This window comes from Hylobates moloch, unplaced genomic scaffold, assembly GCF_009828535.3.
Source record: "Hylobates moloch isolate HMO894 unplaced genomic scaffold, HMol_V3 SCAFFOLD_12, whole genome shotgun sequence".
In the NCBI taxonomy this organism is placed as follows: Eukaryota; Metazoa; Chordata; class Mammalia; order Primates; family Hylobatidae; genus Hylobates; species Hylobates moloch.
Window position 1 is genome coordinate 95,850,321 of NW_026652287.1, and position 23,064 is coordinate 95,873,384.

General features: G+C 42.8%; 1 protein-coding gene across 1 annotated transcript in view; it reads left to right on the top strand.

Annotated features, from left to right (window-relative positions):
- Positions 1–23: 23 nt before the first annotated feature.
- The window catches only part of AMDHD1 (amidohydrolase domain containing 1), a 24,816-nt gene continuing 1,775 nt past the window's right edge, over positions 24–23,064 (top strand). Inside the window, exons 1-8 of the mRNA XM_032171682.2 lie at positions 24–226; positions 6,763–6,869; positions 8,981–9,045; positions 10,779–11,056; positions 14,477–14,702; positions 16,447–16,571; positions 19,768–19,861; positions 20,429–20,589. Coding sequence (XP_032027573.1) covers positions 90–226; positions 6,763–6,869; positions 8,981–9,045; positions 10,779–11,056; positions 14,477–14,702; positions 16,447–16,571; positions 19,768–19,861; positions 20,429–20,589 — 1,193 coding nt within the window. The 5' untranslated portion in view covers positions 24–89. The remainder of the gene's footprint in view (positions 227–6,762; positions 6,870–8,980; positions 9,046–10,778; positions 11,057–14,476; positions 14,703–16,446; positions 16,572–19,767; positions 19,862–20,428; positions 20,590–23,064) is intronic.

Below are 23,064 nucleotides of genomic sequence, written 5' to 3' on the forward strand. Positions count from 1 at the left end.
GACGGCGCAGGCTGCGGCTTTTCGTCCTCCACTGAGTCCTGCCGGTGGCCCGAGCCCGGTGGCCTCCCGGCGACTCGGCGCGGGGCGACATGGCAGGCGACCACAGCCTTCTGCTGGAGAACGCGCAGCAAGTGGTGCTGGTGTGCGCCCGCGGCGAGCGCTTCCTGGCGCGGGATGCGCTGCGCAGCCTGGCGGTGCTGGAGGGTGCCAGCCTGGTGGTGGGCAAGTAAGTGGCCGGGCGCTCAGGGTGGGGGCCGCCACGGGCGGAGCTGGCCGTTCTTCCTCTCACTGTGCACTCTGGAGGGAAACAACGCCGTGAAAGCGTCCCTGCACAGAGACACACGGGCAAGCCAGGCTTTGGGGTACTTGTTGCTAACACACTCTGCTGCTTGGGGTTGTCATTCCGTCCAAAGAGCTCAGAGAGGAACACCCCATTTGAAGGCATCAGGGTCCTGCCTCTGCTGGTAAAATATCACTGTCCAACCATCAGAAGGGGTTGAGGTTCTCCCCAGTGCTTCTTAAAGGGAAGCCAGGAGAGCACCTTTGTCAGGGTGGCCTGTGGTTATTTTATTCTTACGGCAGATTTCTGATTCCACCTGCGTCCCCCACTCCCTATCCCTAGAATTTTAGAATCAGCATCACTGGGGCTGGAGTTCTGAGACCTGAATTTTTCAAAAGTACCTTTCACATCCCCGTGATCTTGTACACTAAAGCTTTAGAACCACGGAGAACATTTAGACGATAATGGCCCTGAGTGATAATAAATCAAGATTTGACCATCAGAAAGCAAGATATTTCTCTTACTAATCTGAGCTTCCTGCCAGATGTGAATTAAAGAACAAAGTTTGAGGGCGACCTGGGGTAGCAAGGCAAGTTGGATGAGAATTTGAATCCAAAGGGCGCCATAGGGCCACAATTGCACACGATGAATGAGTCTCACAAACTGACCATGGCTTATCTGAGGCAGTTTAGGGTTGTGCAAGAGCCCAGGTTTTGAGGGACTGTGGGTTGGTTTAATTTTATTTATTTATTTATTTATTTTGGAGACACATGAGCCACTGCGCCCAGCCTATTTTTTGTTTTTTTTGAGACAGGGTCTAGCTCTGTCGCCCAGGTTGGAGTGCAGTGGCATGATCTCAACTCCACCTCACAGGCTCACCTGCAACCTCCACCTCCCAGGCTCAAGCCATCCTCCCACCCCAGCTTCCCCAGTAGCTGGGACTACAGGCGCGTGCCACCATGCCAGGCTAATTTTTGTATTTTTTATAGAGACAGTGTCTCACTGTGTTGCCCAGGCTGGTCTTGAACTCCTGGGCTCAAGCCATCCACCTGGTTTGTCCTCCCAGTGCTGGGATTACAGGTGTGAACCACCACGCCCAGCCTGATTGGTCTATTTTTAATTAAGGGATGAAAACATTCCCAATTTACTATGAAAATATTATTTTAAATTTTGCTTAGAAAGTTGAAAAATATCTACCTGGGTTGGGACTGGAGTATCTTATAAAAATTATATCAATGCGACCGGGCACAGTGACTCATGCCTGCAATCCCAGCACTTTGGGAAGCTGAGGCAGGTGGATCACCTGAGGTTGGGAGCTCGAGACCAGCCTGGCCAACATGGTGAAACTCCATCTCTACTAAAAATACAAATATTGGCTGGGCATGGCGGCACACGTCTGTAATCCCAGCTACTCGGGAGGCTGAGGCAGGAGAATCGCTTGAACCCGGGAGACGGAGGTTGCAGTGAGCCGAGATCTCGCCACTGCACTCCAGCCTGGGCGACAGAGCGAGACTCTGTCTCAAACATAAATAAATATATAAATAAAATTATACTAATGTACCAACATGAAGTCTTGGGTTCCAAGACATGTTCTTTGTTCACATCAAAACCACAAAAAGTAGGGAAAGAAAAAGGAGGGAGCTGACTTGTGGTCTGGAAGGTGGAGCTTTTTCATTCGAGTCTGCCACATTGTTCTCAGAGTTTGTTGGATTTATTACATTGGAATAAATTTACAGGAATATTGAGAACCTTGCCATTCAAATCTGATTAGCTCGGTACAGGATGGTGTTGTTTTTATTTTCACTTACTATCATCACTGTCTGATACATTAGGTTGGTGCAAAAATCAAGTATAGAATTGGAATAATTATCTGGTGATTTGAGGTGCTTTGAAATATATCTCCCACCTCGTTATCTGAATATTTTAAGGTAACAGTGTTTTCAGGTGAATTATTTAGGTGATTGTCTTAAATTTTCACATCACTTCCCTTATGCAGAACCTGTGTGTTCAAGGACAACTTAATCCTGCTTTTCTTTTGGTAGACAAGAAGAACACAGGCTGTGAGTGTGAGTGTGTGTAGGAAGAGGGGTACTGATTAAAAGCACAGAGAAGTGGAAGAAAGTTCCATTTCAAAGCCCAGAAATGGATGGATTTTAACGGTGTGTTATTTTTTTTTCAACAAGTATATACATACCATGGTGTGTCCTGATTAGAATGAATCTCAGTAAGATCAACTAATAGTTAATCCCCGATATGCTATAGATATATAAAATGAGTCCTGGAAAAGAATATGGTTTGAGGGGCGCCAGAAACTCCCCCTTCCTAAAAATAAATATCTCAGTGATTGTCTGCCATAGGGTGTAAATTCCACCATTGTATTCATTCATTTAGGTCTCTAAAGGTATCTCATTCTTAAATTAAGTTCTCTCTTTCTTTCTGTGTGTGTATGTGTAGATTGTAGTTAATCTCGAAGAGGCTCCCAGGTGTGGAAAAGAAGCACAAACTGTCATCCAGTTTACAATTGTCCCATCCAAAGGCTAAAACCTAGATGAAAATGTCTAAATGAACAAAACAAACAGGAATTAAAATATAGATTCATACACAAGGACCATTTGTTTTAGCACTTCAGAGGAGGGGCAAAAATGGAAAACGTTGAAGGAAAAATTGATGGGTGTTATATTCTCCTTCCTAGAAGCCAATTAAACTGTCAGGTGGACAATGAACCTAAAATAGGACATTTTCATTCATTCACAAATATGTGCTGAGTAGTTAGATTGTGCTCAGCGTAGGGAATGCAAAAATAACTAAGACTGGTTCTGACCTCAAAGAGCTCAAAGTCTACTGGGAAACAAGACACATGAAAAGATAATTATAATACAATATGGTAAGCACAAAGCTAGAGAGATGTGTGCACATAGGCTTATTATAAGAGACTACGCGGAGGGGTGCCTGAACCAATGGGAGGATCGGGAGAGGTGTCAGATTTATCTATCTATAAAACAAGACCAATTTTTAGGTTTTAGAAACTGAGACAGTGTATGTGCCAATTCTAAATTTTCGCAAAGCACCCTGAGAGCCACTCAAAGAAGCATCCTCCTCCTTAAATCATCATCATTACTGTTTTCATTATAATTATACTTTAGCTCCTAAAGTAGGATCTTCCTTGCTAATTTGCTTTACTTTCAGAAGACTCTGCAGAATTTTTCTTTCTAAACTTCTCAGAATACAAAGTAAATAAAACCACGTGTGCCTATTATTTGTATCCCCTAAAAAAGTATATGTGATATATGTTCATTGTAGGAAAAGAAAATACAGATGAACAAAAAGGAAAAAGTCACTCAAACCCCATCATTAGGTGAACTAATACCAACATTTAGTGCTTCTGCTTTCAGATGTTTTCCTATGCAAATAGAATCACATAAAAATGCATGCTTTAGAAAAGGAAGCTATGCATATTGTTTTGTATTTGGGTTTTTTCACTTAGTCATAAATAGTGAAAATCTCACCATAGCAGTAATATGTATCTTTGTAATTTTAATGACTACCTTAAAAAAACACTTTTGGGGGAATGCTTTTTGTTAGTTTCCTTCAATAACTGTCCTCATTGTGTCCTCAACAAAGGACATAAAACTTTGTTCAAACATAGGTAGGAGTCCACCGATGAATGAGAGAACCACACTGTTGAAAAGTAGATAAGCATGGGATTAGTGGGGTCAGGAAGAGGACCCAGTGCCCTCGAAATTCCCCTCCTGCACAGATGGAGAATGTTACAGATTTATTTCTTAGGTCTGACTTTGTTAAAACAACCTCTCTTAAAGCAGTGTCAGTCATCAACTCTTTGCATAAAAGCATTCTTTTTGTTCTTTCCCATTCAAGGGTCAATTTCTAATCCTGCTGGTCCTTTCCACCACCAGATTCACTGCACACTGGGTAGATTATCTAACTGGGCCAGATAAAAGCTGTTAGTGATGAAGAATTGTATTAATCAGGATACTAAATTCGATTTCAAGACTTAATTTCTTATTCCACCCTAAGTTTATCCTCCCAAAAGCCCCCACAATCGTTATTTCTTTTCCTATCATAACATCTTCTCTTTCCATCCAGTTTCTTCTGCTCCTCCACTCTTACATTTTGTTAGGTTACCCCAACCACTTCTGTCCCAGTTCTGAATCCCTTATCCTAACTGCTTTTCACAACATATTCCAGCTCTCAGGTTTATAGCCCTGAATCTCCATGTTGGAAACACGAATTTGTTTAAGTGACCAAGACCTAAATTAACAGTGGCTGAAACAAGATGGAAGTATATTTCTCTCCTATGTGAAAATCCAGACATATGAATGCAGTGCTAGTTGATTGCAGTACTCCATGGAGTCCTCAGGAGCCAGACCCCTGCTGCCTTGCTCCCCCATGCATGGCCCACTTTCTTACACTCACTCCATGACCCAAGATGGCCGCCCCATCTCTAGTTGTGGTGTCTGCATTCCAGCCAATAAGAATAGGAAGAGAAGACAATCCTACTGGCTAGACCTTAGTCTCATAGCCACACCTGGCTAGTGGGAGGTGGGGAAATGTAGTCTGTATTTTGGGTTGTCATGTGTCCAGCTAAACTTTAGGGCTCTACTAGTGTAAAAAAAGGGAACATTGATCTTGGGGAACAAATGGCAATTGTCTGCTACAAATATTTGACGTTTAAAGTTTTTTAATTGTAAATTTTCATGGGTACATAGTAGGTATATATATATATATGGTACATGAGTTATTTTAAAACAGTCATACAATGTGTAATAATTATATCAGGGTAAATGGGGTTTCCATCATCTCAAGCATTCATCATTTCTTGGTGTCACAAACATTCCAATCATACTCCCTCAGTTATTCTAAAATGTGCAACATATTATTGCTGATTGTAGTCACCCTGTTGTGATATCAAATACTAGGTCTTATTCACTGTATCTAACCATATTTTTCTAGCCATTAACAATCCCCATTTTTCTCCTCTCTCCTTCTATTCTTCCCAGCCTCTGGTAACCATCATTTTACTCTCTATCTCCATGAGCTCAATTGTTTTCATTTTTAGCTCCCACAAATAAATGAGAATATGCCAAGTTTGCCTTTCTGTGCCTGGCTTATTTCACTTAACATAATATCCTCCAGTTCTATCTATGTTGTTGCAAATGACAGAATCTTACTCTTTTTTATGGCTGAATAGTACTCCATTGTGTATATGTACTACATTTTCTTTATCCATTCATCTGTGGGTGGGCACTTAGTGTACTTCCAAATCTTGGCTATTGTGAATAGTGCTGCAATTAACACGGGATGCAGATATCTCTTTAATATACTGACTTCCCTTCTTTTGCATATAGACCTACCAGTGGGATTGCTGGATCATATGGTAGCTCTATTTTTAGTTTTTGAGGAGCTTTCATACTCTCCATAGTGGCTGTACTAATTTACATTCCCAACAGTGTACGAGGGTTCCTCTTTCTCCACATTCTCGCCAGCATTTTTTATTGCCTGTCTTTTGGATAAAAGCCATTTTAACTGGGGTAAGATGATCTCTCATTGTGATTTTGTTTGCTTTTCTCTGATGATCATTGATGTTGAGCACGTTTTCACATACCTGTTGGCCATTTGTATCTCTTCTTTTGAAAAATGTCTATTCAGATCTTTTGTCCATTTCTTAATCAGATTATTAGGTTTTTTCCTATTGAGCTGTTTGAGCTCCTTATATATTCTGGTTATTAATCCCTTGTCAATTAGATAGTTTGCAAATTATTTTCTCCCATTCTGTGGGTCGTCTCGTCACATTGTTGATTATTTTCTTTGCTGTACAGTAGCCTTTTAACTTGAAGTGATCCCGTTTGTCCATTTTTGGCTTGGTTGCCTGTTGTTGTGGGGTATCCCTCAAGAAATTGTTGCCTGAACCAATGTCCTGGAGAGTTTTCCCAATGTCTCCTTTGAGTAGTTTCATAGTTTAAGGTCTTAGATTTCAGTCTTTAACCCATTTAGATTTGATATCATTCTTTTGCATATGGATAGCCAGTTTCCCTAGCACCATTTTTTGAAGAGACTGTCTTTTCCCCAATGTATGTTCTTGGCATCTTTGCTGAAAATGAGTTCGCTGTAGATGTATGGACTTATTTCTGGGTTCTCTATTCTGTTCCATTAGTCTATGTGTCTGTTTTTTATGCCAGTACCATGCTCTTTTGGTTACTATAGTTCTGTAGTATAATTTGAAGTCAGGTAATGTGATTCCTCCAGTTTTGTTCATTTTGCTGAGGAGGCTTTGGCTAATCTGGGTCTTTTATGGTTGTCTTGAACGTGGCTAGAGACGCTTTTCCAAAGACAGGTTCAAGATAGAAACACAGTAAATGTTGACTAATTAACACCAAAGAATCTGGAAACATATTTTAAGTCATTCATCAGATTTCTCACAAGATTTCCCCAAATTTAATAACTATTTCTTGATTTTTCTTCAGAGATGGGTTTATAAAAGCTATTGGTCCTGCTGATGTTATTCGAAGACAGTTTTCTGGAGAAACTTTTGAAGAAATAATTGACTGCTCTGGGAAATGTATTCTACCAGGTATTTACCTCTTTTTCAGTAAAGGTCTACAAGTAGCTTTAACAGTTGCTCCCAAAATGTAAAGAGGAAGAGTAACGGTTCATTTTAAAGTCTCAAGATAATATTTTTAAAAAATCATCATTCCATGTATTGAATTTCTATTATTGAATGTCTAGCTGCTTTCAAACATGGTTTCACCTTGAATCCTTATAACTGCCCTGTGTGGGAGGTATCATTATCTATACTTTACAGATTAGAAAATTGAAGGCTAAGGGTGAAATGTGTTACCCAAGGTTCCTCAAGAGGAAAAAGGCAACCTAGGAATCAAGCCCATTCATTTGACTCCACTTCTTCCCACTCACCTGCTGAATATAAACCAGCTGTGTTGTGTTTAGGTTCAAAAACAGTCAAAAGAACTTTACTAATCCATGGCATAAGAGAGGCTAACAAGGCAGCTGCTGTCTCTAATACCAGAAATACTCTAAATTTGTATAGGATGTGAAACAAAGGATCCAGCTCTGGGCAGAAAAAGAAAAACAAAAATCCTAGAGCTTTCACTGCAGTTCACTTGTATCTTTAATGATTGACAACAGAATCAGTTTATTAACCATCATATCCTACATTAACTATGTTGTATGACTTCATGTAATCATCAAAAACAAGTTTCACAAACTTTCAGTTCTACACAAACAAAAGGGCTTCATATTTATTTTTTTATATAAATTTTTATACTTTTAAATGTTTATTATACACATCTGACAGAGCTTCCACCTGATGGGTTTTTGTTTGTTTGTTTATTTTGAGACAGAGTCTCACTGTGTCACCAAGGCTGGAGTGCAGTGGTGTGATCTTGGCTCACTGCAACCTCCACCTCCCAGGTTCAAGCAATTCTTGTGCCTCAGTCTCCTAAGTAGCTGGATTACAGGCATGTACCACCATGCCTGGCTAATTTTGTATTTTTAGTAGCAACAGGGTTTCACCATGTTGGTCAGGCTGGTCTCGAACTCCTGACCTCAAGTGATCTGCTGATCTCGGTCTCCCAAAGTGCTGGTATTATAGGCATGAGCCACCATGCCTGGCCTTCCTTATGATTCTTGAGGGTCAGGAGACAAAGTCGAGGTGAAATCTTATGAAAAAGAGGGATATAGCAGAAAGCAATCTGAGTAGAGGCTTTTGATTTTAGTCCAATCAGAGCCAATAATGAGTCATTTAATCCATAAGAAATCTAAAATATTTTGGAAAGACACACTTTACTGAATTGTACCTGGATAAACAAAAGTTTCAAGTGATTGCTGTACAGTTTCTCCTTAATTAAAATACATTTCTTTCTTGAAGATAGATTCATCTTTCTGATTTCATATTTTCCCTTCTCAGAGTTACAGGGAGAGGGGATTGTAGTATTATGTTTTCATATCCAGATTATTCCTTGTGATAAGGCTCATGGTTTTGCTCAACTAGGGGGCTTGACAACCTGATTTCAAAGTTTATTTGGGCCAGGCGTAGTGGCTGATGCTTGTAATCCCAGCACTTTGGGAGGCCAAGTCAGGTAGATCACTGGAGGCCGAGGCAGGCAGATTGTTTGAGCCCAGGACTTCAAGACCAGCGTGGGCAACATGGCAAATATTAGCCTGTGTGGTGGTGCATGTCTGTAGTCCCAGCTACTAGGGAGGCTGAGGTGGGAGGATTTCTTGAGCCTGGGAGGTCAAGGCTGTAGGGAGCCATGAGTGTGCCACTGCACTCCAGCCTGGTGACAGAGTGAGAACCTTTCTCAAAAATAAATAAATAAAATAAAATAAAATAAAATAAAATAAAATAAAATAAAATAAAATAAAAGCTTATTTGGTGAGCATGGACTTACTGAGCAAAAGGAGCTGTATTTCTGTAAGGGATATTTTCATCATGTTGCATCACCTCCTTCATTAGAGCTTTCTAGACCAGCCATACAACAGGGCAGTCTTCTTTTCTCTCTGTCAACGGAACCAGACAGACAAATTCTTCCTTTCATGCTCCTCCAAAATGGATGGCCACCATCACGCTTTCCCCAGAGCAGCAGGGTGTAGTGCTGCTGTTTGCCTGCTGTCTAAGTGCTCTTTATTTCTTAATTGTAAGATAACTTGATTTATTGATTACAGGTTTGGTGGATCCACACACACATCCAGTATGGGCTGGTGAAAGAGTTCACGAATTTGCAATGAAGGTAACTGCAACAAATCATGGCAAATCAAAATAAAGCATAAATATGAAGTCTTTTGCTGAACAGTTAGTAGGCTATCAAGCTTTGCAACATATGTCAACATATTTTTTAATGGATATTTTTACTTGCTTGGGTATGGGAAACAAATGACAACAAAACTTATTTATAACTGCCCCAAATCATTGTATTATATACAGGGCTATTACTGCCCACTAATGTCTCCCTCTCTTTCCTTCCCCACATTCCCATTCCAAATCGCTATCTCTAGTAGCCTTTGAAAGAGCTCCAGGGAATAGTTTGAAAATTGCCATTTATTGGAGTAAAGCTTGGAAAGATATGTTACTAATCACAAAAATAAAATGTCTTAATTTTTCTCTTATAAACTGAGACTTATTAAGAATCACAAAATGTAATCTGTGTTAGTCCTATATTAGCTGTAACCAACTCCTAAATCCCTGGTTGGAGAGATTTTCACATGTGTTTTTAAAAAAAGCAAAAAAAAAAGATGTGCCTCCTACCAGCTAAACTGGCTTATTTCAGGAAAAGAAAAAAAAAATTCTTTTCTTCAGATATCATGTACCTTCTTCAACAAACTAGAGCTGTTTTTAAGATTGTTTTATTAGATCACAGAATTTCAGAGCGGAAAGCAGTCCAATCCTCTCATTGTATAGATGCAGAAAGAGATTCACAGTCCCATTCTCTCATTATGTAGATGGAGAAAGCCGGGTCTAGAGAAGGGAAGAGTGTTGACTAGGGTCACCAGATGGAGGATGGCAGATGAAAACTCTGGCCAGGAGACCCCAGGCCTGCCTCCTGCCTCCTTGCTCTGCACCACACTCCTTGCTGCCCAGAGTAACTGGAGTCCAGTGGGACCCCAGAAAGAGCCTCTTTGAGTGACAAAGGTCAAGCTCCAAACTCTAATGGCCAAATATTGAGACAAGGGAACTTCCTGGGGCCGCTTTAGTGGAGATTTGAATAATTGCAATGGGGTTCCCTGCAACTCCTGAATTGCCTAAGCTTTGTTTTCTCAAACAAGCTGAGGGATGGAGAGAGGGCTGATACTTAGCAAGTACACATTGCGGGCTGATTGACTTGTTAAAATATTGCAATACTCCTGTGCCAGTTTTCTGTTTGTTTGTTTGTTTGTTTGTTTGTTTGTTTTTTGAGACAGTCTCGCTCTGTCACCCAGGCTGTAGTGCAGTGGTGCGATCTCGGCTCCCTGCAACCTCCGCCTCCCAGATTCAAGCGATTCTCCTGTGTCAGCCTCCGGAATAGCTGGGGCTACAGGCGCGTGCCACCACGCCCGGCTAATTTTGTATTTTTAGTAGACACGGGGTTTCACCATATTGGTCAGACTGGTCTTGAACTCCTGACCTCATGATCTGCCCACCTCGGCCTCCCAAAGTGCTAGGATTATAGGTGTGAGCCACCGCGCCCAGCCTGTGCCAGTTTTTAATTGCCACTGCCCTGAGATCCCAACAGGCTACCCACCACATCTCCCATCTCTACCACTCCAGTCTCTTCCCAGGACCCCTTTGGAGCTCCCCACAATCCAGTGTCTGGCAGACTAGGGGCTTCCAGGACTGTGTATCCCAGCACCTTTCTAATCTGATGGGTTGGTGCCCGTGTCATATGGCTTCTTAATCATTATATAATATTGCCCCTGGAGGTAGATTCTTCAGACCTCCCTGCAACTTCCTCGCATTTGCCGGCCTAAGGGTAAGGCGTGTGTTCAGTTGGCAGGAGCCACCTACATGGAAATTCACCAGGCCGGAGGAGGGATCCACTTCACCGTGGAGCGCACGCGCCAAGCCTCAGAGGAGGAGCTGTTCCGCTCCTTCCAGCAACGGCTCCAGTGCATGATGAGGGCTGGCACCACGCTGGTGGAGTGCAAGAGTGGATATGGCCTCGACCTGGAGACCGAGCTCAAGATGCTGCGCTTGATTGAGCGCGCCCGGCGGGAGCTGGACATCGGCATCTCGGCTACCTACTGCGGGGCTCATTCAGTGCCGAAGTAATCTCAGCCAGTGGGGACCGGGGTTTAACTCAGAGCATTGAAAACGAACCCCGGGGGTGGAGATGCATTAGCACTTCAGCTCTTGCAGGCAGAAGGATAGAAGTCTTTGGAAAGACCTGATTCTAATGGCCACTCATCCTGCAGACTCGGTTTTAGGAAGGCGATCCCTTAGCCTCATCAGTCTGCTAGTCCTTTAATTATGATAGAAGAGATGTTTCAAGCTCTTTGGGTTAAGAAAAAGAAATGGCCCCTTGTAGGTCGTTTAAAATTACACATGTTAATTTGAATAATTTCCCATGATAATGAGCATTTCTAAAAGCACTTTAGAAATTAACAGTAACACTCTTTAGGAGGTAGCTCAAACCTCGTGGTCTAGGTGACTCAAAGGGGTTCGTTTTTGTTCATCTGTTTGCTTTCTTAACAGCAAACATTTTTGTTTTGTTGTTGTAATTGATTTTTAGCCTTCCCCTTTATCTAAAAGTTCCTCCTGCATGGCCTTACTGTAGAGAACTCTGTTCCTTTCTGCACTTGCATTTTATTTGTTCAGAGTTCCTTTTGGTCCTGGAATTTCTAAATAAGAAGGCTCATGGTTCCAACAGCCAATTGACCTATCTAAAAGAAGTCCAGGACTTGAACACGCATAAGGTGCCTCTAAAGTCTTAGTACAGTCTTAAACATTAATAACTTAGATAGATAAATATAATACTACAGACTTACAATCATTATTTAAAAATTTAATTGTTTAAATTTCTTTTACATTTATCTGATTTTGTAAACTTCGGAATATAAATTCATTTTTTAGGCTAGGCGCGGTGGCTCACACCTGTAATCCCAGCACTTTGGGAGGCCAAGGAAGGTGGATCGCTTGAGCTTAGGAGTTTGAGACCAGCCTGGCCAACATGGTGAAACCCCATCTCTACTAAAAATACAAAAATTAGCCAGGCCTGGTGGCCCATGCCTGTAATCGCAGCTACTCAGGAGGCTGAGGCACGAGAATCGCTTGAACCCGGGAGGTGGAGGTTGCAGTGAGCCGAGATTGCGCCACTGTACTCTAGCCTGGGCAACAGAGCAAGACTCTACCTCAAAAAAATATATATATTTTTTAATTCACAAATACTATATTTATCATGTAGAGCATGTTGTTTTAAAATATGTATACCTTGTGGTATGGCTAAATCGAGCTAATTAATATATGCATTACTTCACATACTTATCACTTTTTGTGGTGAGAACACTTAAACTCTATTTTTTAACAATTTTTAAGAAAACAACACATTGCTATTAGCTATAGTCACTTTGTAATGGGAAAATATAAGTATTTAATGTCAATAAAAATTAAGTTCTTCATGTTATCATCTTCAATCAGAGGAACTAAAAAAGTAACATTAAAATTTATTATTCAAAATTCACAAAACTAGTTGTGTAGAAAAGATACATAAATATTTAATATTTCCAGTGATCTTTGTTGTAAGTTTTTAGCATTTATATTTCTGAAATTATTAAAGCTTAAAATTTCACTGAGACTCTTGAGACATTCTCTATAGAAAACAGTAGATTTTTTTTCAAACAGAATATAAAGTGTATAATAGTCTGCTTTCTTTTGCAGTAGAAAGGATAGTGTGGCATGGTGGAAAAGTCTCAGTTTGAAGTGATGCCAGACCTGGGTTTGAATCCAGCTTGGCTACTTCCAGCTGGGTGATTTTGAGGTCATGACTTAATTTTCTGAACATGAATTACTCATCTATGAAACAGAGCTAAATGCCACCCTATTCTATATGATTGTCTTAAGAATTAAAAATAACTTGCATAGGCGGGACACGGTGGCTCAGCTGAGGCAGGTGGATCACCTGAGGTCAGAAGTTTGAGACCAGCTTGATCAACACGGAGAAACCCCGTCTCTACTAAAAATACAAAATTAGCTGGACGTGGTGGCGCATGCCTGTAATCCCAGCTACTCGGGAGGCTGAGGCAAGAGAATTGCTTGAACACGGGAGGTGGAAGTTGCGGTGAGCCGAGATGATGCCATTGCACTCCAGCCTGGGCAACAAGAGTGAAACTCCGTCTCAAAAAAGAAAAAAAAAAAAAAAAGAAAGAAAAGAAAAAAGAAAAAGAAATAACTTGCATAAGTGCCTGTCTCTCATAGTCCACCTCTACCCACCTACCCAAATGGTTTTGCTGAGTGAGAGCCTTCTGTGTGCCAAATATAGGGCTGAAGTTTCATAGAAATTTTCTCCATCCGCCAATGAGCCTCTGAGGTCTGCATCTGGATTCCCATTGGTAAAGCCTGAGCTCAAATAACAGGTAAAGAGCATCTCCTAAGTTACGTGGCCACCATGTGGTAGAGCTCTGTGTCTACCAGACTCTAAAAGCACAGGCTTTTCTAACATATAACTACTGCAGAACTTTATTTTATCTACTCTTCTTATTGTTATTTTTTTTTTTTTAGAGACAGGGTCTTGCTCTGTTGCCCATGCTGGAGTGCAATGTGCAATCATAGCTCACTGCAGCCTCAAACTCCTGGCCTCAATCAATCCTCTTGCCTCAGCCTCCCCAGTTGCTGGGATTATAGGCATCACGTACCATGCCCAACTCCACTAGAATTTTAGAGAGAATTTCAGAGCCTCCTACTATCCTCCTCCCCCATATCCCCAGATGGTGAGACAGAAAGCCTAAGGCAGGTGCTTCAAGAAACATTGTGGAGGAAGAAAAAGGCAGGGTGATAGCTGGGCTCAGGTAAGGGGACCACAGGTGGGTCATTAGGGGGAGTATCCAGGATGCCCTCTGAGTGTCCTTGACAGGAAGATTATGCATTTTTTTTTTTTTTGAGGCGGAGTCTTGCTCTGTCGCCCAGGCTGGAGTGCAGTGGTGCGATCTCAGCTCACTGCAACCTCCGCCTCCCTGGCTCAAGCAATTCTCTTGCCTCAGCCTCCAGAGTAACTGGGATTACAGGTGCATGCCACCATGCCCAGATAATTTTTGTATTTTTAGTAGAGACGGGGTTTTGCCATTTTGGCCAGGCTGGTCTCAAACTCCTGACCTCAAGTAATCAGCCCATCTCGGCCTCCCAAAGTGCTGGGATTACAGGCATGAGTCACTGTGCCTGGCCAAATTAAGCTTTTCAGCCAGGTAGCCTTGCGACATCCCCAAAGGTAACATAGGTCTGCCAGAATGGATGAACCATTTGAGTCTCTGTGCATAGGGTCAGTGCATACAGAAGTCTTGTCAATACCTCCACTATGTAGACATGGCCCAAGAGTTAAGAGCCCAGAGTTGTAGCTTTGAGTCTTTCTCTACCTTTCTGAGGCTTGAAGTTGTTTACCTCTACTGCTCCTCTGGTTCTTCAAGTGCCAGATAACTCTGTCTTTTTGTTTCTTGTTTTTAATATTTGCCCATGGCAATCTCATTTTCTTCCCCCAGAGGAAAAACTGCTACTGAAGCTGCTGATGACATCATCAATAACCACCTCCCAAAGCTGAAGGAACTTGGCAGAAATGGGGAAATACACGTGGACAATATCGACGTATTTTGTGAGAAAGGTGTCTTTGATCTCGATTCCACCAGAAGGATTCTTCGACGTGGAAAAGATATAGGGTTACAGATTAACTTCCATGGGGATGAACTCCACCCGATGAAGGCTGCTGAGGTGTGGTTGACTTTTAGTTTTTCCCTCGTCAACATTCATTCTTGCACATTCATGCTATGGGAAACTTAATTAGTGTCTTCAAAGCCCTCTGAAAAGATATTGAATGGGGAAATTTGTTTGAACAATGTACAGATTGGTCTGGTTGAGACTTGAAAACCCTGACCTCTATTAAAAACTTACTTTTTTGCTGATCATTTACTTTCATTATCATCCGCTGGTGATATTAGTATTAATAGCAAAAGAATTGGCCGGGTGTGGTAGCTCACGCCTGTAATCCCAGCACTTTGGGAGGCCAAGGCGGGCTGATCACGAGGTCAGGAGATTGAGACCAGCCTGGCTAACACAGTGAAAACCCATATGTACTAAAAATACAAAAAATTAGCGTGGTGGCACACGCCTGTAATCCCAGCTACTCGGGAGGCTGAGGCAGGAGAATTGCTTGAACTGGGGAGGCAGAGGTTGCAGTGAGCCGAGATCACGCCACTGCACTCCAGCCTGGGGGACACAGTGAGACTCCATCTCAAAAAAATAAAAAAAAGAAAGAAAAGAAAAGAAAAAGAATTACCTCAGTGATCCCTTTTACTAAATTTCTAATGTATTTTGCTTGGCACACAAAGCCACACTAGCACAGTATATTAATTTCACTTGTACCTTTTCAGATCTTTCTGTGGCAGCATCCAAATCATCTTAGTGGAGCACACCAAAAATAGCCACAAGATGATTTTCAAATCCATATATCTTTGCTCAAATTAATTCACTTATTCATCCTTTCAACAAATATTTGAATGAATACTGTGTGCCAGGCACTGTTCTAGGCATTCAGAATTCAGCAGTAAGACAAAGTCCCTGCAGTCATGAGTCTGGGCTTCTCTCCTCTAAAGCCTGAGACCTAAATAAACAAGCCCTTGGGGCATAAATACAGACATAGATACCCCACCTGCACACCTCTTAACTGGCTTATATCCAGCTTGATCTCTTAGTATTGCTTCCAAGTCTTGTCCCATTTTCTGCTTCAGTAAATGTCGCCATCACCTCTCTGTTGCTTAAGTCAAAATCTTGGATATCATTTTGACTGCTGCCTCTCCCTCACCTACCGCATTTCATGCAACCACCAATTCCTCCCCAATTCTCCCAAATAGCTCTAGATCCCCTTCTCTCACCTCTGATCCATAAGATTCATAAAATTTTCTGTTTCAGAAAATGTCTGAAGGATTTGTGTTTAAGAATAGTTTTTGAAGTAGCCCACTAGCTAATTTTCAAATGAGTGCCCATTACAAACCCTTCACCCATTTGGGGGATTGGGCTTACAACGGTTGGCAAGAAATCTTAATAATAAAACACTGTTTCTCTTTATGGGAAAAACAATTTAGGCTGCGCTCAGTGGCTCATGCCTGTAATCCTAGCACTTTGGGAGGCTGAGGCAGGCAGATCACGAGGTCAAGAGATCGAGACTATCCTGGCCAACATGGTGAAACCCCATCTCTACTAAAAATACAAAAATTAGCTGGGCATGGTGGCACGCGCCTGTGGTCCTAGCTGCTCGGGAGGCTGAGACGGGAGAATTGCTTGAACCCAGGAGGCAGAGGTTGCAGTGAGCTGAGATCGCGCTACTGCACCCAGCCTGGCTATAGAGCAAGACTCCGTCTCAAAAATAACAAACAAACAAACAAAACAATTTAATGGAACTTCATCGATTCGTTGTTGCTGTTTGTTAAATCTTTCCTTCTCTGCCCATTCTCCTTAGCTTGGAGCTGAACTGGGAGCGCAGGCAATCAGCCACCTGGAAGAAGTGAGCGATGAAGGCATCATTGCCATGGCAACGGCCAGGTGCTCTGCCATCCTTCTGCCCACCACAGCCTACATGCTGAGGTAAGGTCGTTTCTCACCCGAGACCCAAGAGCTGCAAGTACAAGCTGTGAATACACAGACGTCCAAAGTGCCCAGACATTATTTCGTTGCCCTTACAAGTCCCTTAAAAATGCAGATGAAGAAAACTCAGCTAATGAAGATGCCAACCCTGGACTGATGTTCGTAAACGAATTTCCCTGAGGAAGGAACTTACACCCAGATTGCCTTTGAGTGGTAGGATTATTGAGGAAGATGGTGCTTTCTTTTTCTTTTTCATGGATTTTGGAATTTTCCAATTAAAAAGAATTACTATGCATTACTTTTATAATTAGTAAATAATGAAATACGTGCTATACTTTTAAATATGTGCATAAGATGTTAAAGATATTTAGCAGTATTCAGAATCTGCATGAGCTGTTTTCTAACGGGATGTTAGTGGGTACCATGATTGTCATAAATCTTTATAAATCCTGGGGGTGGGAGGAAAGAGGAGACATATATTTTGTAAAATCTCCCCAGATATTTTGCTGTATGCTGTCTACGAATTGAATATACTTAGTTTATCTGTTATTACTGTTGCTCTAATTCTAACCAATATGAGATCTGAGGTCTTCTGACCCTTCCCATTGTACTACTTACTTACATGATATCCAAGTTTGTGGTCTGGGAGGCCGGCAGTCAAGAGGAAGTTTATCTTCTCTTAGGACTAGGTGCTTTCTGTGTAGCTAGGATATGTGGTCTTTTGCATGGGGAGTGATTCTGCAGTTAAGACAGTACTTCTCAACCCCAGGGTAATTTTGTCCCTCAGGGGACATTTGGCAATGTCTGGAGACGTTTCTAGTTGTCACAACTAGGGGATGCTACTGGCATCTAGTGGGTAGAGGCCAGGGTTGCTGCTAAACATTCCTCATTGCACAGAACAGCTACCCAAAACAAATAATTATCCAGCCCAGGACATGAGTTGTGCTGAGGTTAGGTAAGACCAGGCTCCGAGTAAGTTTTAGAAGGGTGAAGAAAGGAATACTTCAGTGCTTTTCTCAAATCTACTATGATTTTATACGCACATGTATGATATTGTACATTTTTATTATTATTACTATTCTCTTAATTTAAAGAGTAAACACAATGTAGACTACAATCAGGAAATATCAATAACTGTTCTTGGTATGACCAATGTCTTATACATTTCAAGTGTCATCAGTCTAAGTCATCAATCAATATTTGTCTCCACCACCCAAGAAATAAGTTTTTTGTTTTTTATTTTTTTGGAAAGAAAAGGCTTTCTTCAGCTGGGCGCAGTGGCTTACGCTTGTAATCCTAGTACTTTTGGGAAGCCGAGGTGGGCAGATCACTTGAGGCCAAGAGTTCAAGACCAGACAGGCCAACATGGTGAAACCCCGTCTCTACTAAAAATACAAATTTAGCCGGGCATGGTGGTGCGTACCTGTAGTCCCAACTACTTGGGAGGCTGAGGCAGGAGAATCGCTTGAACCCAAGAGGGAGAGGTTGCAGGGAGCCAAGATCATACCACTGCACTTCAGCCTGGGCAACAGAGTGAGTGAGATTCCATCTCAAAAAAAAAAAAAGGCTTTCTTTAACTGGTCTTGAATCTCTTGACATGGAGCAAAAGCCTAAGACTTTGTGGTACTGGAGGGCCATTCAGCATTAAAAGTCTGAACTTTTTTCCTATGCCAGCGGAGGCTGTCATCTGCCATTGCCATAGACAGGTTTAGCCTCCTGTTAGGACCACAAGGGCAGTCGACGTGAAGGCCATACTCTGCTTTCTGGCTTCTCGTTTCTGTATTTTTCTGATCTCTGCATCAGAGATGCAGCAGGAGAGACCAGCAGGGGCCCCTGCTCTCCCCTGAAACCTCTCCTGACTCTCATTTCCAGAATAACCATTGCCTTATGCTACTTAAGGGCTTGCTTTAATCATGTGTTTTATGTATATTTGCATGTAATATTTAAATGTATTCAGGAAATATTCACCTTGGTTTTTATGGAGCGCCCTAATACTTTTACAACCTCACTTTTTTCTCTTTTACCCCTGAGTATTTATTGAAGGGGAGGAGGGCCATTCAAATGACCTGCAGGAACATTTGAAGCTGTGCCCTTTCCTCACTCTCTGTCTCTGCTTCACTCACCTCCTCTCATACACTGTTGAAAAACATTTTAAGTGGTCCTACAAATGATCGATCATAGACTGGGAGTGACTCTAGGATGAGAATTATCTCTGCTGGACTCTTTCTCTATTGCAGCAGTTATTCCCAAATTAAATCTGTCCTCATTGCTTTAACGAGCTTTTAGGCTTTGTTTATTTTTGATGTAACACTTTTGAGATATGTCCTAAAGAATAAAGAATATTTCACCAGGGAGATCAAGGGGATGCCTAATCCAGGAAGAAGTATAAACATTTTACACACTAAATTATTGGGCCTTCAAGATTTTAAAGGACCTACAGAGATGTCTGAGGCAAAAAAAATAAAAAGAGGGGAAAAGGAGAGATATGAATAGGAAATTGCAAAACGGAAACTAATAAAAATAGCATATTGTGGCCAGGCACAGTGGCTCATGCCTGTAATCCCAGCACTTTGGGAGGCCAAGGTGGGTGGATCACCTGAGATCAGGGGTTCGAGACCAGCCTAGCCACCATGGTGAAACCCCATCTCTACTAAAAATACAAAAATTAGCTGGGCGTGGTGGCAGCTGCCTGTAGTTCCAACTACTCTGGAGGCTGAGGCAGGAGAATCACTTGAACCCAGGAGGTGGAAGTTGGAGTGAGCCAAGATCGTGCCACTGCACTCCAGCCTGGGCAAAAGACGGAGATTCCATCTCAAAAAAAAAAAAAAAAGGCATAGTGTAACCTCATTTATTATTTAATTTGGGAGTCACCAAAAAGCTTATTAAATTCCAAAACAATTTGTAAGTTATATTTTCCTCCCCTTGCAAGAATGCCTTAATATGTAAAAAGATGGATGAGATAAACAATCATTAATTAAATGTTAGTCATATCTAAGTAATTTCAAAAGCAGAATGATAAAAATCAGGAGTCCTGGGATTATATATGTAACTCTACCACTAATCATTTAATCTTGAGTTTCTGCTTCTTCTTCCAGAATATGAAGGCGTTGACTGTCTCAAGTTCTCTTCTGTTCTGAACAGCTATTCTACAAAAGTTCCCATTCTAGAGACTGACGTGTTTTTTTCCTCTCCTTAGACTGAAACAACCTCGAGCCAGGAAGATGTTAGATGAAGGAGTAATAGTTGCTCTGGGAAGTGATTTCAACCCCAATGCATATTGCTTTTCAATGGTAATTATTTTTTTCATGTACCTTTCTGAGCAGAATATCTACCAAGCATATAAATAATTTTAAAATATTTCACTAGCTTTTAAAACAGTATAAAAAATTTAAAAATATTTTTCTGTGAAACAAGAAAAAAAGGGGTAGACAGCAGTGTAACTGGATTTTTCTGTCCCACATAAATGCCTGCAGGCACAGAGAGAGGAGAGAAGCTTCTATGTGCATTATTTTCTGATTCAGCTTTGAGTATTGTGGTTTTACAAAAACCCATTTCCTTTCTCCAGAGAATAGCATAAACTCCAAGAGGTCTTAGTAAGGTGGAAGTGAACTTCGTTGTATGCAGTAAGTGGTCTTGAAAAGTTGTCAATAAATATTAAATACACAATCCCTATAATAAAGCAATCTTTTCCAAAGTCTAAGAACCTTTATGTATAAACTTAGATTTTTCCCATTGCAACTGAGCCAGTTCCTCATATACCTTTAGCTGCCTCTATTTATTGTGCTGTGTTGAGAAATGTTTTAAATTGCAGTTGCCGTATGTCACTTTCCTCCAACACTTTTCTCTTCCTGCCTTAGCCAATGGTCATGCATCTGGCCTGTGTAAACATGAGAATGTCCATGCCTGAGGCCTTGGCTGCTGCCACCATCAATGCAGCTTATGCACTGGGAAAGTCTCACACACACGGATCGTTGGAAGTTGGCAAACAGGGAGATCTCATTATCATCAATTCATCCCGGTGAGTGTGCTTCAACTTAGCTTTTTTATATTATGCCCACTGAAGTATAGAGATGAGGCCTAAATCCCTTTTCCACTAATTATTAGTGTCAGACTCTGTCTGGACTCAGACACTATCCAATTCCCTGTATCTTGATCCCTTTCCAATGAGTAAATCTACTGACAGGCCCTAAACGACAGGGTAGACCAAGTTTTCAAGATCTCTTCATCTGTCTGGTATCTTTCGTAGATTTCCAGGTTTCTGCTCTGTTTACCTGGACTTTGGCCGGGTTGTGCCCTCTGGCATGTGTTTGTGTTTTTCCGCTTGGCTTCTGATTTTCAACTTTCTCCCAACGCTGGCTTGTCACCTTGGTTCTGATTCATTCCCTCTCTGATTTCTCATGCCGACTGGATCTCAAAAGCTTAAACTTAGTTTTCCTGTTCCTGGTGGCTTATCACTCACCCACCCACAGTCTGTTGCCACCTGGGCCTCCAGTGTGATATTAGTCTGTTGTCACACTACTAATAAAGACATACCCGAGACTGGGTAATTTATAAAGGAAAGAGGTTTAATTGACTCACAGTTCTGCATGGCTGGGGAGGCCTCACAATCATGGCAGAAAGCAAAGGAGGAGCAATGTCTTGTCTTAAATGGCAGCAGGCAAGAGAGCATTTGCAGGAGAACTCCCATTTATAAAAACATCAAATCTTGTGAGATTTATTAACTATCATGAGAACAGCATGGGAAAGACCCACTCCCATGATTCAATTACCTCCCACTGGGTGCCTCCCACAATGTAGGAATTATGGAAGCTACAATTCAAAATGAGATTTGGGCTCTCTCTCTCCTCTCTCTCTTCTCTTCTCTTCTCCTCTCTCTCTTCTCTTCTCTCTCTCCCCCATGCGACCTGACCTCTACCTCTCCAACAAAGATCTCTTGGCTGCCACCGGTGTCGTCTCTGACTAGCCTGTCGCCCTTCATTTTGGTGCCGTGACTCGGATCGGGATTCCCCACCTTTAGGTGGGACCCCGATCCCCTTCCCAGGCTCAATCTAGACCTCCGGCCAGCCTTCACCCATTTTCCTGTTCGCCGAGCTCTTCGCCCACCACCGGCCTCATCTCGGTAAGTTTTCCCCTCCCGGGCCTACCTCTCGGGCAAATCGCCAGACCCTAGCCGCTCCCATGACGGACACATTTTGCCCGACACCCTTACGGCAGTGGTAGGCCCCTATCATTCACTTCCGCCTCGGCCTGCAGGGAACGGAGTTTTCTCCCTCTCCTCCTCGCGTCTCCGGCCTGGGCCCCTCTCCTTCGCTCGTTAAAATCCTGGTACCAGGTGACCCACGGCCTCCCGCCTCTCAGAGGCTCCTCAGTCCTTCCGTTTCGGTGACGATCGATCCGGAGGCTCTGACTCACTCCGCGGCAAGCAGCTAGCAGGGGACGCCCTGCCTAGCTCGTCGCCGTCTATTCCTTCCTCTCGTTATGGGAGGCTCTGCATCCCTGCCGGCCAACTCTCCCCTACAATGTCTTTTAAATAATTTGTCGGCCCTTGGCCTCGCCTCAGACATCAAACCAAAACACCTAATTAAATTTTGCACTCAAAACTGGCCCACCTGTCCCCTAGACAACCAAAACAAATGGCGTCCTTATGGCTTTCTCGATCCTGATCTTCTTCGGGATCTCTACAACTATTGCGTGCGAACAGGAAAATGGGTAGAGATCCCATATATTCACGGCTTCTTCCTCCTACGCGACACACCTAACCTCTGCCTCCCTCGCGAACCCCAACAGCTCCTTGCCGCTCTTAAACTGCCAACCCCTCCCTCTGCCCCCGACTTCGACCCAGCCAACGAGCGCCCCCCATACCACCACCCTCCGCCCCGCCTTCCGGCCGCCGGCCCAGATAAACCAGACGCCCCTCCCAGCGGTGCCTGCCCGCCCCCCCACCAACTGCACCTACACCACCACTCCTCCAAACTTCCCAGCCCCCGAAGGCTGGTGCAATGGCTCCCTACACAAGTCTATCAATTCTTCCACTGGTGGCCCCTGTGTTCCCGTCACTCTCTTTCCCCAACTCACCCTATTACCCTTCTCTGAAGGCTCATCAGCATACCACTTTGACCACCCTGACCTAGACCCCTCACAGATTCACCAACACAAGAGAGCAGTTTTCTTACCATTCATTCTCGGGCTATCCCTCACCACCTCCCTACTAGGCTCAGGACTAAGGGCTGCCTCCCTAGGTTACAGCGTGTCTCAGTTTTCCGATCTCAAGATTCCCAGTCCTGGCCGGGCGCGGTGGCTCAAGCTTGTAATCCCAGCACTTTGGGAGGCCGAGGCGGGCGGATCACGAGGTCAGGAGATCGAGACCACGGTGAAACCCCGTCTCTACTAAAAAAATACAAAAAAAAATTAGCCGGGCGTGGTGGCGGGCGCCTGTAGTCCCAGCTACTCGGAGAGGCTGAGGCAGGAGAATGGCGTGAACCCGGGAGGCGGA